At 37.0% G+C, this 20,686-nt stretch overlaps 1 protein-coding gene across 3 annotated transcripts in view; it reads left to right on the top strand.

Moving 5' to 3' along the window:
* MAP3K20 (mitogen-activated protein kinase kinase kinase 20) overlaps nucleotides 1–20,686 on the top strand; it is a 117,917-nt gene that overhangs the window by 25,943 nt on the left and 71,288 nt on the right. For all 3 annotated transcript variants that reach the window (XM_060779216.2, XM_067471487.1, XM_060779226.2), the window contains exons 3-8: nucleotides 7,235–7,322; nucleotides 10,827–10,928; nucleotides 13,248–13,313; nucleotides 14,537–14,565; nucleotides 14,681–14,818; nucleotides 19,971–20,057. In XM_060779216.2, coding sequence (XP_060635199.2) covers nucleotides 7,235–7,322; nucleotides 10,827–10,928; nucleotides 13,248–13,313; nucleotides 14,537–14,565; nucleotides 14,681–14,818; nucleotides 19,971–20,057 — 510 coding nt within the window. The remainder of the gene's footprint in view (nucleotides 1–7,234; nucleotides 7,323–10,826; nucleotides 10,929–13,247; nucleotides 13,314–14,536; nucleotides 14,566–14,680; nucleotides 14,819–19,970; nucleotides 20,058–20,686) is intronic.

The following is a 20,686-nucleotide window of genomic DNA, read 5'->3' as shown; positions in this document are numbered from 1 at the left end:
CAACTCAGCTCCCAGCCGTGGACAGCAGCAGTAAAAGGGAGTTCACTGGAGCCTTCAAGAGCAAAGAGGGGTGGATTTGTCACCAGTGGATTGTTCTCCCAAGTATGGGACATGGTCCTCAAGGAAAAGCTATCCCAGTTTATATTATTTTATTTTAATCTAGGTTGTGTATTGTTTGTGGCAAAAACAGCTCATTGGGTATCCCTGGTTGAGCTGGGACTGTTACATCAGCTGATGGAGAGAGGACTGGTTCCCAGTACTATCTATCTGGTTGCAAAGCAATCCCCTGGTAGGAGAGGGATGCTGCTGAATTAGCCATCTAATAGGCCTGATTGGGAATACACCCATTGATTGTGTGTTGTTGCATTAATGTCTTATAATTTGTCCTTCGTATTTTCATTTGTTTTGTTTTGTTTTTGGTTGTCTCTTTGGCCCTCGATTGTTGGAGTGCAGTAAAGATTTTTGAGTCAAAATGGAATCTTCATCGAAAATACTGCTCCCAATATTTTCTGTTGGTGTTAGTCATGTGTCTAACATTTCTGAAGTGAATACAAATACAAAGGTATTTGTTTCATCCATATATTGGTTATGATGATAATGAACTTTTTTTAAGTATTGGAAGGAAATTTAATTATTCATTTTGACATAAAACACACTCAGAACTATAGAGCTGTGCCTAGATCATGCATATTTGTTATTGGGTGGACATAATATTCCCTAATAAATTCAGAGAATATTTGGAAACATATTGATGGTCATATGCAAATTAGTGACAAAATAATAAACATATATTTTTCCACAATTGCTTGAATTAGGATTAAAAATGGTATATAATTTTAGTGTATAAGGAAATTTTCATTACATATTTTGGGAAAATATAGTAACTACATACAAAGGACTTGTCAGAGTATCTTCACAATTGGAAGAATAGTATTTTTGCTTGAGGCAGTTAAACACTGAGAGTCATACTAGTACACAAAGAAGGCCATAAACACTAGTAGCCTGAGTAAATTAGATTTTGCATTGGGAAATCCTTGCAGGCTAAAAGGCAAGAACTGCAACCTTATTACAGCAGAACAATTGAGACGAGATTTTTATCTGCAGCGGAACTAACTATATTGATATAACCAACATATTTAATATATTATAGGAAACATAACAGCTGATAAGCACAATCATTGTCATTGCCATAGCTACCATCATAATAAAGCAGGTGTACTGTTGACATAAGGTATTGCTGTTGGGTTCATATCATGTTGTAGGTCTGAATGTCAATATCAGGGGAAAAGGTTTAATCCCCTGGAGCAACACATGACCTAGTCCATAATCCATAAATAATTTCATTGGGATGTATGAAACATCCTTGCTCCATATCATATCATTAATCAATTGAAGTCACTGTTGTTTACTGTCATAGGTAATGGTCAGCTGTTCCAGACAGCTCTATTTAGAAAAGCCAATGGTTATAATACAGGGTTAGTCAAAATGCATAGGCCAATAAGCCATTCAATTGAATGTCTTATTGGCCTATGCATTTTGACTAACCCTGTATATGAATTGCCACTGAACTGTGATGCTTTTGTAAATACGTTTTGCATATGAAGTGTGCAGTAAGAGCATGAGCAGTGGTGGGAACTGTATGCTCTGATCAAAAGGTGCATTGACAGAAAAATTAGACACACACCAAACATACATAGTGCACTTTCAGAAAGATTCCAAGAAACTTCTAGTCAAGGAAAGGGGATTGTTGGTGGTTGGGCCAAGATATTTATATTTTAAAAGTGATCTGCCGTGCTAGTGGTGAAAAGGTGACACCGTGTGAAAGTTCCCTAATGGGGTCCTACTCTCTCCAGAAACTGTTTTCTCCTGTCCCTGGATATTGCCCCATGTCACAGTGCCAATGCGTTGTGACAAAAACACAATAATATCAGTAGATGTTAACAAGAGGTGGATGAGTAGTTGGGAAGGCTAATTTTCCACTGAAATGGGAATATTTACCTCTGGCGCTTTGTATGTATGTATGTATGTATGTATGTATGTATGTACAGACCAGAAGGGAAACTGCTAACTTCACACTGGCTCCTGAGAATACTTCACCTGCTCCAGTATCTGATTGGTTACTTCTTCCAGAGCCAACAAAACATACAGAGGTTCCTAGCATGAAGATAGCACATTAAGGATGCAATATAACAGCTTTTGTTGCCCCATTGTGCAATCACACAAATGTCTCTCCTGGTAAAATCTGGGGCATTGTGTATGTTGACCAAGAAGTCACATTGACAATTTGGACTGCATGCAAAATTTATATGTACAAACTGACTGGGGATCTACTCATGAAACTCTACCACTCCTTGTATCAAGGGAGAGTGCAGAAGCCACGTGAAATGTCTTTACTCCCCTTTTAAGTTGGTGTGGGGATATATCAGCCTGTGGGTAGCCACAAAACACACATGGACTGATCTGGATTAACCTGGGGAAAGCTGCTTAATATCTCAGGGCACTATAACTCAGGAAAACTTGAAATCTGCACTACGATTAAGGTTTTTCTCCAAGTTATGGCAGTCCGGACACCCACAGCCAATTCTGCATAGGAGCCAGCTGCAGGTGTCTCAACAGGTATCCCACCCTCCCTGGGATCAGGTAGCCCAGGGATGCAAGATGACTGTCACCTTTTGTCCCCCTCCACTGTGTCACTGTTTGCTACTTTCAGCGAAAGGTTAAGATACTGTATGTTGGAGACATTTTTTTACTCCTTCCTTTTCTTGTGATTGGCAAAGAGGATGGAAGAGGGAAAGGGGGTGCTTCTGCCCTCCCTCTTCCTATCCCGACACACAAAACATAAGCTAGGTCACCCAGTAATACCAGTAGGGGAGATGGTGGTGGCAGTTGAGGTCCTGCCCAGTGGGACAAAACCAGGTTCACTTTTCTGTGCTACTGGGAATTCTTTGCTGCCGCCGCTGTCCCTATTGGACTACAAAATGGTCCAGAACTGGCATTTTGGATGCTGGTTCTGACCTCCTTTTTGGGCTGTGTAGAAATGCCCTAGTTTAATGCCATGCATCCTTCATATGTATTAGAAAAGAGACACATAAAGTAAATAAAATATTAGGGAATGGTATGGAAATTGTTTCTTAAATTTAACTTCTCTTTTAAAATCTTCTCATTTTCTTACTTCTTCCATATGGGAGGCTGTTTTATATGTTTCTCCTATTCCAGCTGAAACAAGAAATAAAAGTTAAATAATCTCAAGGATCTTTTCAGACTGGGCATGTAGCAAAAGCACAGCATTTCCACACCAATGTTAGATATTCATACACGCCTCCAGTCTGGTGAGAGAAGTGAGCAGATACGGGAGAGTAGCAACAGCATAGGGAGGTTTATCATTTTCTGTCTGCTGGTAATCACTCCAAAAAATAGAGCTGTGGCTGGGTGGAGTGTCAAGGACAGCACAAACTGAGATGGAACCTTGGACACAACTGTTGATGTTAATTGAACAAAGCTATTAGCTCCTATGCTGGTAATTTTTGTATTCTGTAAGGAAAGCACATTTATCATTACACTATAGAGGCAGAACTTCACTTTGCAATGGTTCTCCAACTCTGGAGTGTCCTCACACTTGAGGTATTCCTGAAGCCAACATTTTATTGTTTTTAAACAGATGAAAACCTTTACATTTTGCAAGCATTATTTTTTAAAGGCACATATGGAGTCCACAGGGATATCTTCCTGAACATTCTATGGAAACAGGAAACCATGGATAATAGTGATCCCTATTGAATTGAACAACTTCTACTAGACGTTACCATAGAGTATTCCTGTTAAATTACATATAATGCAATGAAATCCTTTTTGTGATGCACAAATGTTGAAAATAAACAAACAAACAACAACAATAATATGGATTTGTGTGTTGTAATTTGAGTAGTGTTCCATTCTTTCCTAATCTGTGGCTTGGTTCATATCAAGAGAATTGATATGTTGCTAGTTGTGTTAGAGCTTTCACTTGATTTGAGTCACTGTTTGAGAGGTGTCTTGTCTGGGGTTGTCAGGTGTTGCCATCCTAGTTATAGGTGTTATGGATGAGTCTGGCTCCTGAACTGTTTCCTGGCAGTTCAGTAGCACATTGCATCCATGAAATGGGAGACAGGGTTTGTCACATCATTATCATGCCCCTCACATTGTCATAGAATGATGTGTGTCTTTCCATTATGGATACCATTGTGGGGATATTAGTGATATACAGCATCTTAATGACAAACTTTCAGATGTTTTATTGATACTTTTTATTAACTAATGCACTGTGAGGAAGATATAGGGTAATGCCTATTTTGGGTTGGTGTTCCTGCCACAAACTAGGAATGAATTAAGATTTGCAGCATTGTACCGTAATTTAGCTTGACAAAGAAATCTTCCTTGTGTGTATAAAAAAGCACTCTGTTAATAATCAGTAAATACTGAGAAATTATTTGGACAACTGAAACTTAGTCTAAATGGTGTAATAAACTCTAGAGAATGGTTTTACACAAAACATTGTAAGAAAAGAACTGAAAGATTTGAAAAATCCCAAGATTATGTTATAGTTGCGCCTTCAAAATTGCCAATCACTTAAGCTATATTTTCTTGCTTTTTTTGCTCTTTATAAATAGTGTTGGTATTTCTTTGGTAAAGCATGGCAAATATTTCTTTAGCTATAGTACTAATTCTGACATGATAAATGTTACTCAGCACTTAGTGATGTTCAGCTCACCAGAGGGCTAGAGACATTCAACATCTTTAACCCTGGAATTTTGTGTCATGAGAAAGTGCTTCATGCTGGGAAATTCAACAGATTTGGTTGGCTGACCTATTGGCTGAATAAAAATCAACTTTATTTTCAAAATATGATATTCACAAAAGGAAACCATATTATCTATGTTGTGACGCCTTGCTAGGTTTTTGGCATGGGGCTGGGTTTTTAAAAAAGGTCTCACACTTGGAGTGAAACATGTTGTTCTTGTTGCTGGCCTTTACCAACTGACTTTTCAGAAAAAGAAAATGGCTAAATCAGTGATGAAAAAACCCTCTAAGCACAGACAAATGTATAATGTTTATTTTTGTATGGTTTTGTGTCATTCAGCATTTGAATGTTTTGCTTGTGTTGGAAACTGCCCTGAGTCCCCTCAGGGAGATAGAGAGGTATATACATAAAGTTTATTATTATTTTTATTATTAAAACAGAATGTTTTTCTTATACCATCATTATCATCATCATCTTATTACTATCTCTTTGTGGATCAAGTCAGAGAATACAGATATATAATTCTATGAGTGGGAAGCCCAGGTTTCTTTTTCATATCGTAGTAGAAAATAAAATAATTGCTCTAGATACATTGACCTTTGCCCTTCCTCACTAGTTTTATACCAGTTTAACTGTCACATTCAAATCATGGCAGCAGTAAGTGGGGGAAGCAATTGAAAAGCATGCCTCAAAATATCCCAGAGAAAGTGACCACGTGGCTTACATCTGCCTGGGTTCACGGTGCCCCCGTGCCTATTTAGGGGATTAGCTGGCCTGGATACTTGGAGCAAAATCTGTGGGCAATACTTAACCTCATCACCTAGTAAAAAACTAGGTTGTTATTGTAGCCAAAAATGTGGTGACAACTGATGTGAAAAAGAAACAATATTCATACAAGGAAAGCAGTATTCAAGGAGTGGTGTTAAAGGGTTTGGAAATGTATTCCTGGAAAACAGGAACTGGTTAGAATGAGAGCTCAACAATTCAGAGATGGAACCCGGCAGTTCTTAATAAATCATCTACTTTTTCCTTTCCTAGGAAGAAGTGAAAGTTGTCCATAAGAAAAAACAGCTGAGAAATCCAATAAATATATATGTGTTTGTATCTGGATAGCCTTTCACCCCTCACATGCCTACAGTTCCCATGTTCTATAGACCAGTAAATGCCCTTTCAACAGGAAATGAAGCAATTGTGTCATTATTTTGAAAGGTTTATTATAGTGTATGTAGCTAATAGTATTGTGAAGTAACCATAAGCTATTTGCCTTCTGGGGTAGTTTCCTTGACTTCTGATGACTAAGCCGCACAATACGTTAACATTGTAGCATGCAATTTGGAACCACTTGCTTTGGGTTCAAGTAAGCAAGAATAGAGATTTTCCCCTAAGGCACTTTCACATTATATTTATATAGTACTTTAATACCAGTTTAACTGCTATGGTTTCATCCTATGGTATCCTGGGCCTTGTAGTTTGGTAAGATGCACCAGTGGATCTCTTGGGCTGGAAATTGTAGGTTTCTCTCCCCGTAAACTGCAAATTCCAGGATTCCATAGGATGTTACCATGGGATTTAAAATAGAACCGTAGTGAGATAATTGTGCAAATGTGACAAGGACTCTGATGTCTTCTCTGTTTAGGCTCCCATAATATATATCTGCAGCATATCTATTTTATATGCAAAGGGAGAGATTAATTCAAAGACTACGTGTGGTCCTAACTGAACCTATCAACCATCGATATTTAACCCATATTACAATTTTAATTGTATCTTTCACTAAGAGAAAATGCTTGAATTATGACACTACATTAGAACTCAGTTGATTGATTTATGGCAGTCCATGCTCCGTCAATTAGAGAAGGTAATGGAACTTCAGAACTGGCACAAAGTATTCAATATTCAGTGCCGAAGTCCTATTGCAGGGTAAAGGCAATTGATGCAAAACAGCACTCTCTACTTCACCCCTCTAGAAGGTCATCTGAGAAAGAACTGTGTGTAGATGTTCGATGTGTGCAATCACCCTTCATGTATATTCTCTTAGTCCAAATTCAGTAGTTATGGATACCCTGAACATGAAATTGCCATATGAGTTTATTGGTGGAATGACATTCAAACATGCATGCTTCCCTTCATGCTTCCTTTACATTAGAGGTGTCAAAACTCATTTTCCCTGAGGGCCACATCAGTCTTCCGGTTGCCTTCAAAGGGCAGGTTGTAATTGTAAGATTGTATAAATATAACTATGTTGCCTTGGCATTGAAAGCCTTGCAAACCACATAAAATGGCATGCCAGGCTGGATAGATGTGCTTTACATGAAGGTGGTTTAGCATGGATGCCATTTGTGTGGAAGTAATTTGTAACATGCATCAGTATTTGTTAACTATAGTGTGTGTTTGATTCAGTATAGCTTCATGAAGTTTTGTATGTGCAGCTAATGGATTTCCTTGGGTTCTGAACAGGCAGAAATACTCAGTGTGCTCAGCCACCGGAATATCATTCAATTTTATGGAGCTGTTATTGAACCTCCTAATTATGGCATAGTTACAGGTGAGTAGAGGTCTTTCTTTGGCCTGTATATTTTATATTCAAGGGAGTCTAATGTTTGTGATATATATTGAAAGGACTAGTGAAACTACACAACTGTGTGCATTGAAGTTTTTATGTGTATCACGAATAACTTTTTAATAATGATTCCTTTTTCTGTGTAACCACATCACCGTAGTGCACTCATAGAGTACAAACAGTTTCAGGTGCGCCCGAGCATCTGCTGTGTGACAGCTGCAGAAGTGTATAAGAGCAGTAGCTCTGCCTTTACAGTGAGCTAGGACTTACTGACCTCTGTTCTACCCTTCTGTTTATGAAACAGCAGTTCTTCTGCCTAAGAGCCAAACCAAGAGTTCTTTTCCTGTCCTTGGACTGCCTCCATTTTCTTCTCCTTCTAGGACTTGGGCAGGATTACAAAATAATTTAACCCTCAATGAAGTTCAGTAATGGTTGTGTAGTGTTCTTAGCTAGCAAAAAAAGACTTGTGAAAGTGATTTTGTGTTAACTTAAGGAACGAGGAGCAGAATTATTGCTACGTTATCTAGCAGTAATTCTGCTCCTCACTCTTGTCAACAGTCATTCCCAGGTTGAACACTGAAATAGCTGTAATGATGTAGGATGTCACCTCTCCGCCATTAAACATTAGTAGGCAAACAAAATGCCTAAACAGTTCTGGGGTTTTCCTTTATATTATTTAGATAAGGGAGGGAGACTACCAATTTGCTTCTTAACTATAAAATCCAACTGGGTGACCATGGGCAAGTCATGCACTATTAGCCTCAGAAAACCCCGTGATAGTGTCACTTTAGGTCACCATATGTTGGAAATGACTTGAAGGCAAACAGCAGCAACAATAAAATGAATGAATAGAGCTATATGCAGAATTTTTACAATTTGCTACTGTTCCATGAACGGTTTACCACTTTCTAATCTGAAGCATGTGATTGGTTCAAATAAGACATGTTTATATGTCTGGAGAAGCGAGGCAGTGGAAATTATAAAAGTGCAAAAACAGGAATGATAACCAAAATAAGAAAGGCTAAAATGAAGGAGAATTCTAGAAAGCTCTTGTAGCTTTATGGATTTTTATGTAAGTTATTAAAACATGAACACTTGGGCATAACTTGTGTACTGTTGCTCTTCATGTACAGTGCTGTGAGCAATGTTTTCTTTGATACCAAGAGTGGAAATTCTTATAGGATGGTATAATAGTATAAATGTTTTGAATATTAGGGCTAGCTTTGAAAACAAAAGAAAAACAGAGAGAATTACATGCATTTGGTTTGTATGCATATTTCCCACCAAACAGGAAAATAGTTCCTTAAGAAAACAAATAATAGTTATTTGGAATATAAATGATGATGACAGCAACCACCACAAAAAGTAGTAGTATATGTAATATGTCCGTGCTGCTGACAGATTACTGAGAACTTGCTTTTCAGATTAGACAGGTGTGGTTCAGATCTTATAGACCAGTGGTTCTCTGCCTGGGGTCCCCAGATGTTTTTGGCCTTCAACTCCCAGAAATCCTAACAGCTGGTATACTGGCTGGGATTTCTGGGAGTTGTAGGCCAAAACACTTGGGGACCCACAGGTTGAGAACCACTGTTATAGACTGCATATCAGAGTACATACCTCTAAATCCTGAAACTATGGTTAAAAACTGGATTGGTTGTGCAATCCAGGTGCTTCGTAGAGCAGTTGCTTTCAAAGAGTATACCATTTTAGGAATATTGATATACCATTAATGAGTAATCAGTATTTGGTAGTTTCCGCCTTAGCAAAATATTGAGAACCTCTTTCACAATTCAATTTCCAGACTTTTTGCCTTTGCTTATCCCCACCAGCTTCACTTTCAAGTCTCCATGGGAGGTACAGTGTGTCAGTATCATTTTTGAGGATGCGGAGCTAAAACACTGGTGGCACATGGTCAAAGTGGGGAGAACACCTCATTTCATCCTTCTTCCCACACTGTGCACAGATATGGACCACAGACTAGCAGTGGAGAAAACCATTTCTGTAGTTAGATATTCCTAGTACTTAATGCACTTCCAGGTGAGGTTTTTTAAATCATGCAGCTGCCTTGCTTCAAACAGAAAAGTTACAAGGTTATTTTGTGTGGAGCCACCTTAGACAATTTAAGCTGCCTACTTTGGAAGTCATCAGATTTTTTGGGGGGTTGTTTGAAGAAAACCTTCAGCCTGCTTACATTTACCATGAAGGCAAAATAAACGTTCTGTTTGTTGTGTAAATCTTATCACAGGTATACAAAATGCAGGTTAGCCATGCTCAGATCTCCTAGCGTCTTTGTATTATAATCATCAGCTGTGACCTCTGCTTTGCATTTAAATGGACATGCTGAAGGAAGGGTTCATTTTTTCTCCTCATGCTGTTCTCTAGAACTTATCCAGTCTGAGAAGGAATCTCTCACATCTTGCAAAGCTTTGTTCCTTCTAGATCTGTGATGGTCCCTAAGCCATTTCCAGGAAAAAGACAGACAGATATCTGATGGGCACAAATATCATATGAAGCCCTGGCATGTTAGGGGAAAATTGCTGGTCCCCTACATCAGATAGCTTAAGGGGCACTTGTCTAAACCATGGAAGTCTGGATTGTTGAATATAAAAGTATTTGTTGATAATATATGTGTATGTTCTACATTTATATTTAGGATATAAATATAAACATGCATCCATTGTGCACATTTCTCTATATTTTTTACATATATCACGTTTTAGCATTGCCATACACTCTTCTGTCAGAGATTTTTTTTCCTAGATGCTTGTCGAGGAGCATTTTTTTATAGTGAGTTATGTAATCCAATTCTGTTTCACTCACATAATACTTAATGCCACACAGAGTGGGTCAGATACAGAAACCTCTTTGTTTTCACCACACATTCTTGTGTGGTGAAAAGAGAATAACATAAAAGGCTGGTAACTTTTTTTTTCAGTTTGCTGATATTGTAAATGAAACTATAAAGGTAAAATAGCAGGACTATATAGCTTGAACAGTGAAGTGGGAAGAGTCCCATGTGTAGAAAAAACAACATTTGCATAGTTAATTTTATGCAAACATCATATGGCCAGGGATTGTTTTCTTTTTCAAATTACTGAATTATAGTGTGGCTTATTGGTTTATGCGTATTTAATTTCTAAATCTTCAAGTTGATATTTCTCGTATACATTTTTTTATTAGAATGCTAGAAGCATCCAGTTATTTCAATATATGAGATTATATTATATTTATAATCTCACATATTTAAAGATTTGGATTGTCCTAGCTTAATTTTTATTCACCAAAACTGAAGGGACTGAAATTAGCCATATATAACATAAGTATCAGTTGATATCAGTAGACTTATTTTAAATGTATGTCTGTCACACACACACACACACACACACACACACACACAATCTTTTGCTTAAAATTCATGTACTTGAACTCTGTTTATCTGGTGATCCATGGATACAGCAATTTAAAAATATTTCTTCTATTTCCTAACAGAATATGCTTCTGCTGGATCACTGTATGACTACATTAATAGCAACAGGAGTGAAGAGATGGACATGGATCATATAATGACTTGGGCAACTGATATAGCTAAAGGTGAGATTCCTCAATACATGTTTTTATGATCAAAGAGTATATCATATACTATCAGAATTTGTTTATGGCCCACATCCAATTGAGAATAACTGTTCTTAGTCCTCAGTCTGAATTGTTCACAGTCCCTAATGCTTACCACTTGTTTATCTCTCCCAGTTTGAATTATTCATGTTCTCTCGTGCTAGCAAAATGGTTTACCTTCAACAAAAGCTCTTGTCATGACATACTAGTAAATCTTGATTCACTAAATGAACTTTAATGACCCTTGCCAGTATTTGGAAAAACTTGTAGAAAATATATGTGACCTGTGCTTACCATAATTATTTTTCCTGATTTGTGTAAATGGTTGTCCTCTCTCTTACAGAACAAGATATTCCACTAAAATATTTTTCCATATCTGTGTAATTAACCATATTTAGAAAATAATTCTTTGCAATAATTCTCTTTTATAGTGGTGTTTACTTTAAGTATTAAAATAACTCCCTTCAGAATGGTTATTCCAGGGCATATAACTTTGAGGGAGGACTGGATGTCTTTCTTACTTAAATAAACAAATTATAACAAAGTAAAATAGAATATATTTTAATATTATGTATGAATAATGTGATTTCCTGTGGAAAATCTTAATTATTATATTATATTTAGATAGTAAACGGAAACGATGCAGAGAGGAAATGAATGTACAATGTAAGATACAAGCAGATTTCCAAATATTCATATTTCCCCTTAAAAACAACTTTTTGGACAAGGGTGTCCCATTATGCAGTGCTGATATTGTTGGAAAGACCATTTAATTCTCACCTCTATTTATGGAAAAGTTTATATTATAACCTTCTAGTACTTCAGCAAAATGAAGAGAATTTAACAACAATTAAAAGACTATAAAATACGATAAGATTGCATAATTATATATGATATAATCACAGAATAACAATGCAATAGAGAGCTCAAGTAGTTTGCAGTTAATGTACGCAGCAACTACCTGTCTAAATATATAGCAGGCAGTTTTCAGAGGAGGTGCCAATCTCATATACTGTGGCAATGAATTCCACTATGTAAATGTAAATGCAACCACTGAGAAGTCCATCTTTCTTACCTCCCCTGATGATGGCTTTGCAATAGTACTGTGTGTTACTTAGATATTAAAATACTAGCTGACTTGTTCAGGAAAAGACAGCTCCTGGGGTATCTTGAACCTTCTCCATTGAGGGCCATTTAAAGGACCGACACTTTCAACTGAGCCCAGAAAGAAATCCCTGGAAGACAGATATAATGTTTTTTTCTGATCCATATCTTCCTGAAGCAATTATTTGCTCCACAGCTAAAAACATTAAGATCTCTCAATGCTTTTCCTTAGCAGATTTTGTGTTTTGTTTGTGTTATAATCCCAGCAAAGATGCAAGCAGTGTTTAGTCATTTGAGCAACTTGTACATCTTGTATAACAAGAAACCTGATCATATTTCTCCTTAGGGGCATGGAGTCCATATAACAACCAATTTAAGATGTGAAGTAGTTGGATTCAAGCCAGTTTCATTTTATTAGAGTCAAGACGACTAAATTATCTTAATTCCAAGTTCATTATCTTAACAGAGTTACCAGATTGGATAGTTAATCTTCCTTTCCTTTTAAAAAAACTTGCTTCATTTGGGCTATGCCTAGCTCTCCCATTTTTCAAATGTATACTGATGCATGCACCAAGAAATTCAGAAAGAAGAATAAACACAGAGTTGGAGACTGTTCACATTCTCTAACACTAGCAATTTGTTTATCTTTCCCAGATAGTTTAATTTGCGGAACTTGAATTGGGAAGACATTTGTTTAGAGCACAAATACCATTACCCTTACTGGAGAGGGAAGTATTGAGTGAATGGACTAGCACATTTTATATATATTTGAATGCAGTCTCCTTCTACTTAACCAAAAACCATTATACTTGTAATGAGATTAGCCTACAAATTGACAATGAAACTTGATTCAGCAGTGCTAACATCACACAGCAGATCCTAATTCCTTTAGGAAGGTAGTTCAGAGGTGTATACTATAGGAAGTTCTCAAGAAGTGTTGAGCTTCATTTTCATAAGAACAAAGAAAAAAAGGGAAAATACTTTTACAGACAGGAGGGCTAGATTAAAGCCACCTCTATTTGTCCAGTGTGCATTTAAGCATGTTCCATCCCATTGATGTGAATGGACTGTCAACCAGTTCAGGAATGTTCATTTTATTAGTATTTGTTTTGTGAACAAATTACTGCTAGTAGGTGCTAATGCTACAACAAAAACTTTCCCTCTTTTAAAAAGTCATCTCTTACTTCCTTTTAGGAATGCATTATTTGCATATGGAAGCTCCAGTCAAAGTTATCCACAGAGACCTCAAGTCCCGAAATGGTAATTCTGCATGAATTTACCTGTTCTCCTTGTATTTGTTTTTCTTATGGTACACAGTGTTGATACTGGAACTAGAGATACAACTCTATGAGCAGCTAAGTGTTGCTGAAAACATATTCCTAACACATCTGCCAATTTGTCCTTAAGAGAAGATTTTGGTTTTCTTGCAATTTGCCCTTTTGTGAAGTTATTCTGAGAAACATCTGAATATTCGTGGCAAAGATTTACCTGGCTCCTAGGTTGTAGCAGTCAAAGTCATAATACACTTCCACTTAGAATCTGTATTAGATAATAATTAACCATGAGTACTATTAGGTAATACAAGAAATAGTGATTCAAAGGACTTAACAAAAAAATATGGATAGGGATCACTTTAATTAGATTAGATTAGCTATAGACTAAAGCAAGTTTGGGGACTCTAAATACCATTTTACCCTTCCCAGATTTAGGGTCCCTGACCTTAGCTGTTTTCCCCATTTAAACTGAAAGACATCAGAAAGAGATAAGGAAAGATAAATCCCTGCTTACTCAAATGTATCTTCTACTTTAATTTAGTTGTTTTCCTCAACTAAAATGTCAAAAAAGGCTTTAGTATTTTTTTGATGGTTCCTGTGACTTAATTATCTCTGACTGGTCTTGGTTTTTTATTTCTTTCTTTTAAAGCTGTGTGGTATTCTGTTTTAATATTCCCAATGTCACGGCACTGAGGGATAGAAGTAGGAGTCTTTCAGCCCCCGATGTTGCTGGATGGCAACTCTTAGCATACTTTTTCCATTAAACTAGTGGTTCTCAACCTGTGGGTTCCCAGGTGCTTTGACCTACAACTCCCAGAAATCCCAGCCAGTTTGCCAGCTGTTAGGATATCTGAGAGTTGAAGGCCCAAACATCAGGGGACCCACAGGTTGAGAACTACTACATTAAATGTTCTAGCTCAGGAGTGCCAGATGCTTTAGATTCTTATGGTCTAAATCCAGTTATTTCCCAAATCCAGAAACCAGGACATGTAAAAGGGTTATCACTGAAAATTCCGTCTGAGACGGGTTGTGGTTAGGTTTGATATGCTGCCAGCCATATAAGTGATGTGATCCTTGTAAATGATGTCATGTTATAAGTGATGTGATCCTTGTAAATATATAATGCCCATTGTCATGATGGGATTACTTCTTTAAGGAATGCAGTTGTTTTGCTTTGTAATGTAATTCCTTCTTTTTATGTCTTTTTAGTGGTTATAGCTGGAGATGGAGTATTAAAGGTAGGATCATTTCTGTTATATAGAGAGTGTTTACAGTTAGATACAGTTTCATATCTTATTGTTCTTTTGAATAAACAGTGATGTTTACCATCTTACTGTTTGCTTCCTTGTCTAGATCTGTGATTTTGGTGCTTCAAGGTTCCATTCCCATACAACCCATATGTCTCTTGTGGGTACCTTTCCTTGGATGGCCCCCGAAGTCATTCAGAGTCTCCCAGTGTCAGAAACATGTGACACATATTCATATGGAGTGGTGAGTAGCCTGTTTCTCCATGGCCTTCCAAACAGGGCTGCCAACTCCTTCTTGAGAAAGCCATGCCTGATTAGATCATGTCCATATGGGCTGCATATTCAAAACTCATCACAAATGCAAAACTGAATTATTTAAGTATGTACATATCCCACTCAGCACTGCCTAAGTTGTGTATTCAGCCCCGGTCCTATTCATGATATCTTATAATGACATACAATTAAAACAATATAAACAGTTGAAACAATCCCATATAAAGCAGAATAATTTAAATGGGACGTGCTTGTTTACTTAAAGTCCATGTATAGTTTTTCCTCTGGAAGACTTATGGCACATGCTCTGCCATGGCTTGCTATTTCTCATCTCCACTCCAACTGACATCAGCAGATAATGTGGAAGCCAAAACACCTGGTATTTCCTACATTCAGATATCAATTTTCAGTCATTTTATTTCAGTTTTGTAGTATTATTCTAGGATAGGAGTTCTACCTAAAAAGACTTCTGTCTAGTCAGTTTGCATTGTTGAGGATGAATTATGTTTGTAAACTGTACTTTGAAGCAAAGTATATTTAGAAAAACATATTATACAAAAAATACAGGCAGAACACACACACATCTCACAGATTAGGGCAAATATACAGTATACCTAGAAATGAAAACAGGAATTTTTATTCGCAATGTTAATGGATTCCATTTTTCAGATTAAAGAAATTTCATCATAAAATAAAGAAACTTTATTTTATCTGCAATAAGATTAGGAGACACTTAGGAACGAGCACTAGAACCTAAAATAGTCACTGGATTCTTTGGTGGGAAATAGGATTCACATGGTCCATTGATTGGGGTTTGAAGATGTTTTGGATGATATATCCTTTCAGCTCCAACCACCGAGACCCAAAACCTGGAATAGTGGGAATTATAGACCACAGCAACTAGAAAACACTGTTTACACATTTGCCATCGAGCCACAAAGCTCCAAATCAGATATGTCTTTCTATTACTGTCCCACTGAGGCCATTTAAGTATTAAAGATGCTACTTTCCATACAAATTAAGTTAATGATTGTTCAGATCTAACTAGTGGGATCAAAGTGCTCCTAAAATACTAATTTGCAGTACAGACCTTTATATATCTACTAAGAAATTATCTCCAATGCATTCAGTGGGATTGATTCCTAGGAAAGCATGTGTAAGATAGTAGTACTAGTCTACACCAGTGGTTCCCAACCCTTGGTCCTCCAGATGTTCTGCACTTCAGCTCCTAAAAATTCCAGCCAGCTTAACAGCTGGTAGGAATTGTGGAAACTGGAGTCCAAAAAACCTGGAGGACCAAAGGCTGAGAACCACTGGTCTAGAGCCAAGCAATTGTTTTTGGAGAGTAATCTCATCTACGTAGAGGGATGTTTAGGTAAAAGAAATATTTTGAACTGCATTGAACGGCACCATGTGGTTCTATAATGACCATATAATGCAGATCAATGCGGTCCATACTGCATTTATATAGTCAGTGTGGTGCCAACCAGAGTTCATGTGTCCCAGTGGCCATTGCAAAACCTGAGGTGGGTCCTTTCTCTACTTGATTTTCTCCATTCTAAACATTTAAAAATGTTAAGTTCTGAGATATTCAGAAAACAAAGAGAGCACGGAACTTGTAAACAGAATCACTGCTTACACTACATTTCCTCTGGGTGTGAAAATTTGAGACATTAGTACCTAAATGAATATTTACAGCTGAATAATGGAATACATCTTCACATTCTAATTTCTAAGCTAGATAGTTGCCTTAGTAAACTGAAGTGCATGCGTTTTGATTCTCTAACCATTGGCTTGAGTCAAGATTTCATCTTCAGCTTCTCCTAATGCAAACCTTTAGGCTAAAATGTGTTTTGAAGATAAAGATTTAATCCATCAAAATGTGAATATTTTCCATTTAAAACCATCTCATCCATAAATACAAGTTTTGAACCGCCTAGTATCACAATCTAGAGCACTTCCAAGTGGCTTTTGTACTAGACAGACATCTGCTTTTCATCAGCCGAAGTGCAGCTGAAATTCTGATAACAAAGAGCAGAATCCTTTTCAAATGTAAACTAGTAAGATGTTGAAAATGGCATTCTGTTGGCAAAATCCATGGTCTTTCTTCTATTTATTTTTTCCTCTGGATTTTCCCTGCCAGAATGGACTGTATTAATTGAACGATTATATTGTTTTCTATCTTTTATTTACATTGTAAAGGGAAAGAATGCATTTTCCCACCATGACACAATGCAATGCTGTTAACCCGTAGCTCCAAGTTTTTTCTTGATCATGCTGAACTTGACTCTTTATTGGGAAGAGTCAATGGGAGGAATGGCATATATTGTTGAAAGGCATTTGCCTTGTCTTTTATGGTTCACATATCTTTATAGATTTGACAAATGACGTCATAAGGCAGAAGCCCTTAAAAATGCCAACTCCATGTAAACAGTTAGATATACTTCTGAGTAAACAGAGTTAGACTTGCACAGTATTCTACTTTGGTTATGATTCTCACTTAAAAGAATGACAAACACTTGTAAGTAAATGAATTTGTGATGAAGGTCTTCGGCCGACACATAGCTGGTAGAGCTTGACAAATACTGGGTCCAAGTTTACGCTCCATGTGATCCATCCAGTTATTTCTAAAACATTAGAAATATCTGTAGTCTAAACCAAGATGGTACTTGTTCGCACCACACACATTCCTTCATGACCAGGGAAGTCATTCTGCATTAGGAGGGAAATACCTATAATGGAAGTGGTTGTGGAACAATGATGAAACCTCTGAAATAGTTATAGTGTACTTGGTTAAATATCAGTTCAGTAGGATCTATTTCAGTAATACACACACACATATATCTCACTCTCTTAAAGCATTTATGTAATAAATGTAGTTTGGAAAGTGTAGATCCAGCAAAAATGCGTCATTAAATGAGTAATAGCACTCAGTGTGTTGCTTTAGATATTAAATCCTATTTATACAGTGGATGAGGGATGCTATTATTTGTTTAATTTAAGACCATTGCACAACTCTGCTAAATATTTTGTTATGTGGATTTGGTAACTGAATCAGATGGACACATACGATTTCCACACCATGCAACTCACGGTCATATTGTACTTCAGAAGCACCAGCTTCCAGGGCTGTGGGAGTGTCTTATGATCACATACAAGATAGCAGTTTGTGTCTTAACAGTTTCCTTCACCAAATATCTGCAGAGGGCATGTTTTTGAAAAGGAAGTTTGTATTCACAGAAGTTTATACTAGCTCACTAGTTTTTCTACCAAATTTCAATTACTGTTACAGCTAATGAATTGATTAGCTATAACAATAATTGAAATTTGGTAGAAAAACTAGTGAGCTGTTGAATTAGAGCCAAACTTTGCAGTTGCTTGCAAGAAAGCAACTGCACATACCCCACATACCCATACTAAAGCACATTAGGTAATCCCAGAATTGAAAAGGTAGGTGAGAGAACAACGGTAGACCAGTATGACTTGTAGTGGCATCATAGCTCTGATTTGAGTCAACAAGTATTCCAGGTGGGTTTCCTAAGTTCAAGATATTTTATTTATTATTTTATTTAGAACTTTAATATCCTTTTCTTCTCTACCTCTGTTTCTTCTCTACCTTTTCTTCTCTACCTCTAGCAAGAGCAAAAATTCAATGCTACACAACAAATAACATTTTAAAGCAACATACATAATAAATAAGTTATAAAATGCATATAAGAGACAGTTCACCAAATTAAAAACATCATCCAACTCAATCCAAACATTGTGGTCCAATAACTCTTAGTCTTTACTGGTTCAGTCCATCAATCTGTGAGTGCCTGATTCCAAAGCCAGGATTCCAGTTGCTTCCTGAAGGTCAGGAGGGAGGGGGCAGACCTAACCTCATTCAGGAGAGAGTTCCATAGCCGGGGGGCCACCACAGAGAAAGTCTTGTCTCTTGTCCCCGTCAAACACGACTGCGAAGGTGGCGGGACCGAGAGCAGGACCTCTCCAGATGATCTTAAAGTCCTTGATGGTTTATAGGGGAGGATACATTCGGACAGGTAAACTGATATAAGAGTTAGTATTGTCCAAATGTTTTCCACAGTAGTGACTAATTTTGACATTGTTAGTCAAATATATGCTACTGAATTCTTGAGAAATGCTGAGAATTCTTTCCTATTCTGTGATATCGTTGTCATGATATTGGTCAATCAGATTATGAAAGTTGCCAGAGTAATAAACAAAGGTATTTGCTTTATTTACCAGAAAACAATGCCCATGACATAGTCTTTTGAAAAGATAATTCTTATCCCTATTAATATTTGTGCAGTAGTGCATAAAAGTTTTAAACTTTTCCCATCATTTCTGTAACTACAGGAGAATTCCTCAACAACGGTTTTGATGACACAGCTCCTTCCTTTCAGTTCATTCCATTTAACCTTTATAAATATCCCTCTTTTATGCATTAACAGTAAAAATATATATGTTATTTTACTAATTGTCTGAACCACATGAATTCTAAACCTGATTTGTTACATACAGATCAAAATTGTAAGCAGAATGATCTTGTTGTATTTGAGCGACCAGGTTCTTTCTAGTTATACAGAAAATATTGCTATGCCATTTGGATTAATATAGAAACACTTTGAAACACTGAAGCTATTTTCATGACTCTCCTAAAGCTGCTCATAAGCATTTTTCTTACGAAAGTAAATTGATGTAACAATCTTCCAATACTTGAATTACCTCTGAAGAGATAGTACAATTTTGTATAACAGAGATAAGCTTGCAATAATATTTTCTCTTGTAGTTTGCAGAGAAGGAATCCACTAGTTGACTCTTGTCAACCATCAGATTGAAGATCTGAGAAACAAGAGAAGAAGACTGTAGTTTTGCATATTTCATAAAAAACAGCCCCCACATTGCTCTCAATAATTATTAAATCGGAGTTTTAATAAAAAATTAGAAATATTAAAGTTGAATTTAGTGTGAGGCTCTTGCATACAAACATATATCCAGATTCCTGCAAATTGTCTCTGGTTGTCTGGTAATTGGAAACAGATAATGCTTTATCATGGTTTAATGATGTATTTAAAATACAAAGTACCGAAATAAAAATTCTTTTTCTCCCCCTGTTCCAGGTTCTCTGGGAGATGCTAACAAGGGAGGTCCCCTTTAAAGGCTTGGAAGGATTACAAGTAGCTTGGCTTGTAGTAGAAAAAAACGAGGTAAGACTACGTTTCTACATTCAGGTACATAGATCAGAAAACAGTATTGGGTTTTGCAAAAGACTTTTTCATCTTCTTCAAATTGAAAGTAAGTTCACGCGTATGGAAAGATTAGCAGTAGGAGCTAACACAAAGGGTCAAAGTGATGTTATTCCCCATGAATGGACCCTTTACATCTAATTGTTGCAGCTTCACGTCGTGATGCTGTAGATCAAAAATTGTACAAGTACTGTACTAGTTTCTCAGTCTCAATTGTAAAACCTAGGGGTTTGTTCTTAGTGATGAAAGAAGCCATTGCGTCCAAGGTAGGGGAACAGTTTAACTCCATCTCCTGCGTTTAGGACATCTTTATACTGGCCGGGAGTTGATATATCTGTAAGAGACCTTCAGCTACTTCAACTTAACTCTCCCAGCAGGAGTCACTATAGTACAAGAAACTGCCACTTAGATGAGGATTTCAAAAATAAAAGAAGAAAAAATAGTTTAAAAAAAGAGGGAAATTACAGTTTTGCCACCTACGTTCGCCACTACATTGAAGATGAGCTCCTCACTGGTACTGGTAAGGCCGTGCCATAGTTGCAAAGCGTCTTCATGCCGTGTCTTTCCATTTCAAAGGAACTTCAGTGGCG

The sequence above is a fragment of the Anolis sagrei genome, chromosome 1 (assembly GCF_037176765.1).
Source record: "Anolis sagrei isolate rAnoSag1 chromosome 1, rAnoSag1.mat, whole genome shotgun sequence".
NCBI lineage: Eukaryota > Metazoa > Chordata > Lepidosauria > Squamata > Dactyloidae > Anolis > Anolis sagrei.
This window is presented reverse-complemented; position numbering and strand designations above follow the sequence as displayed.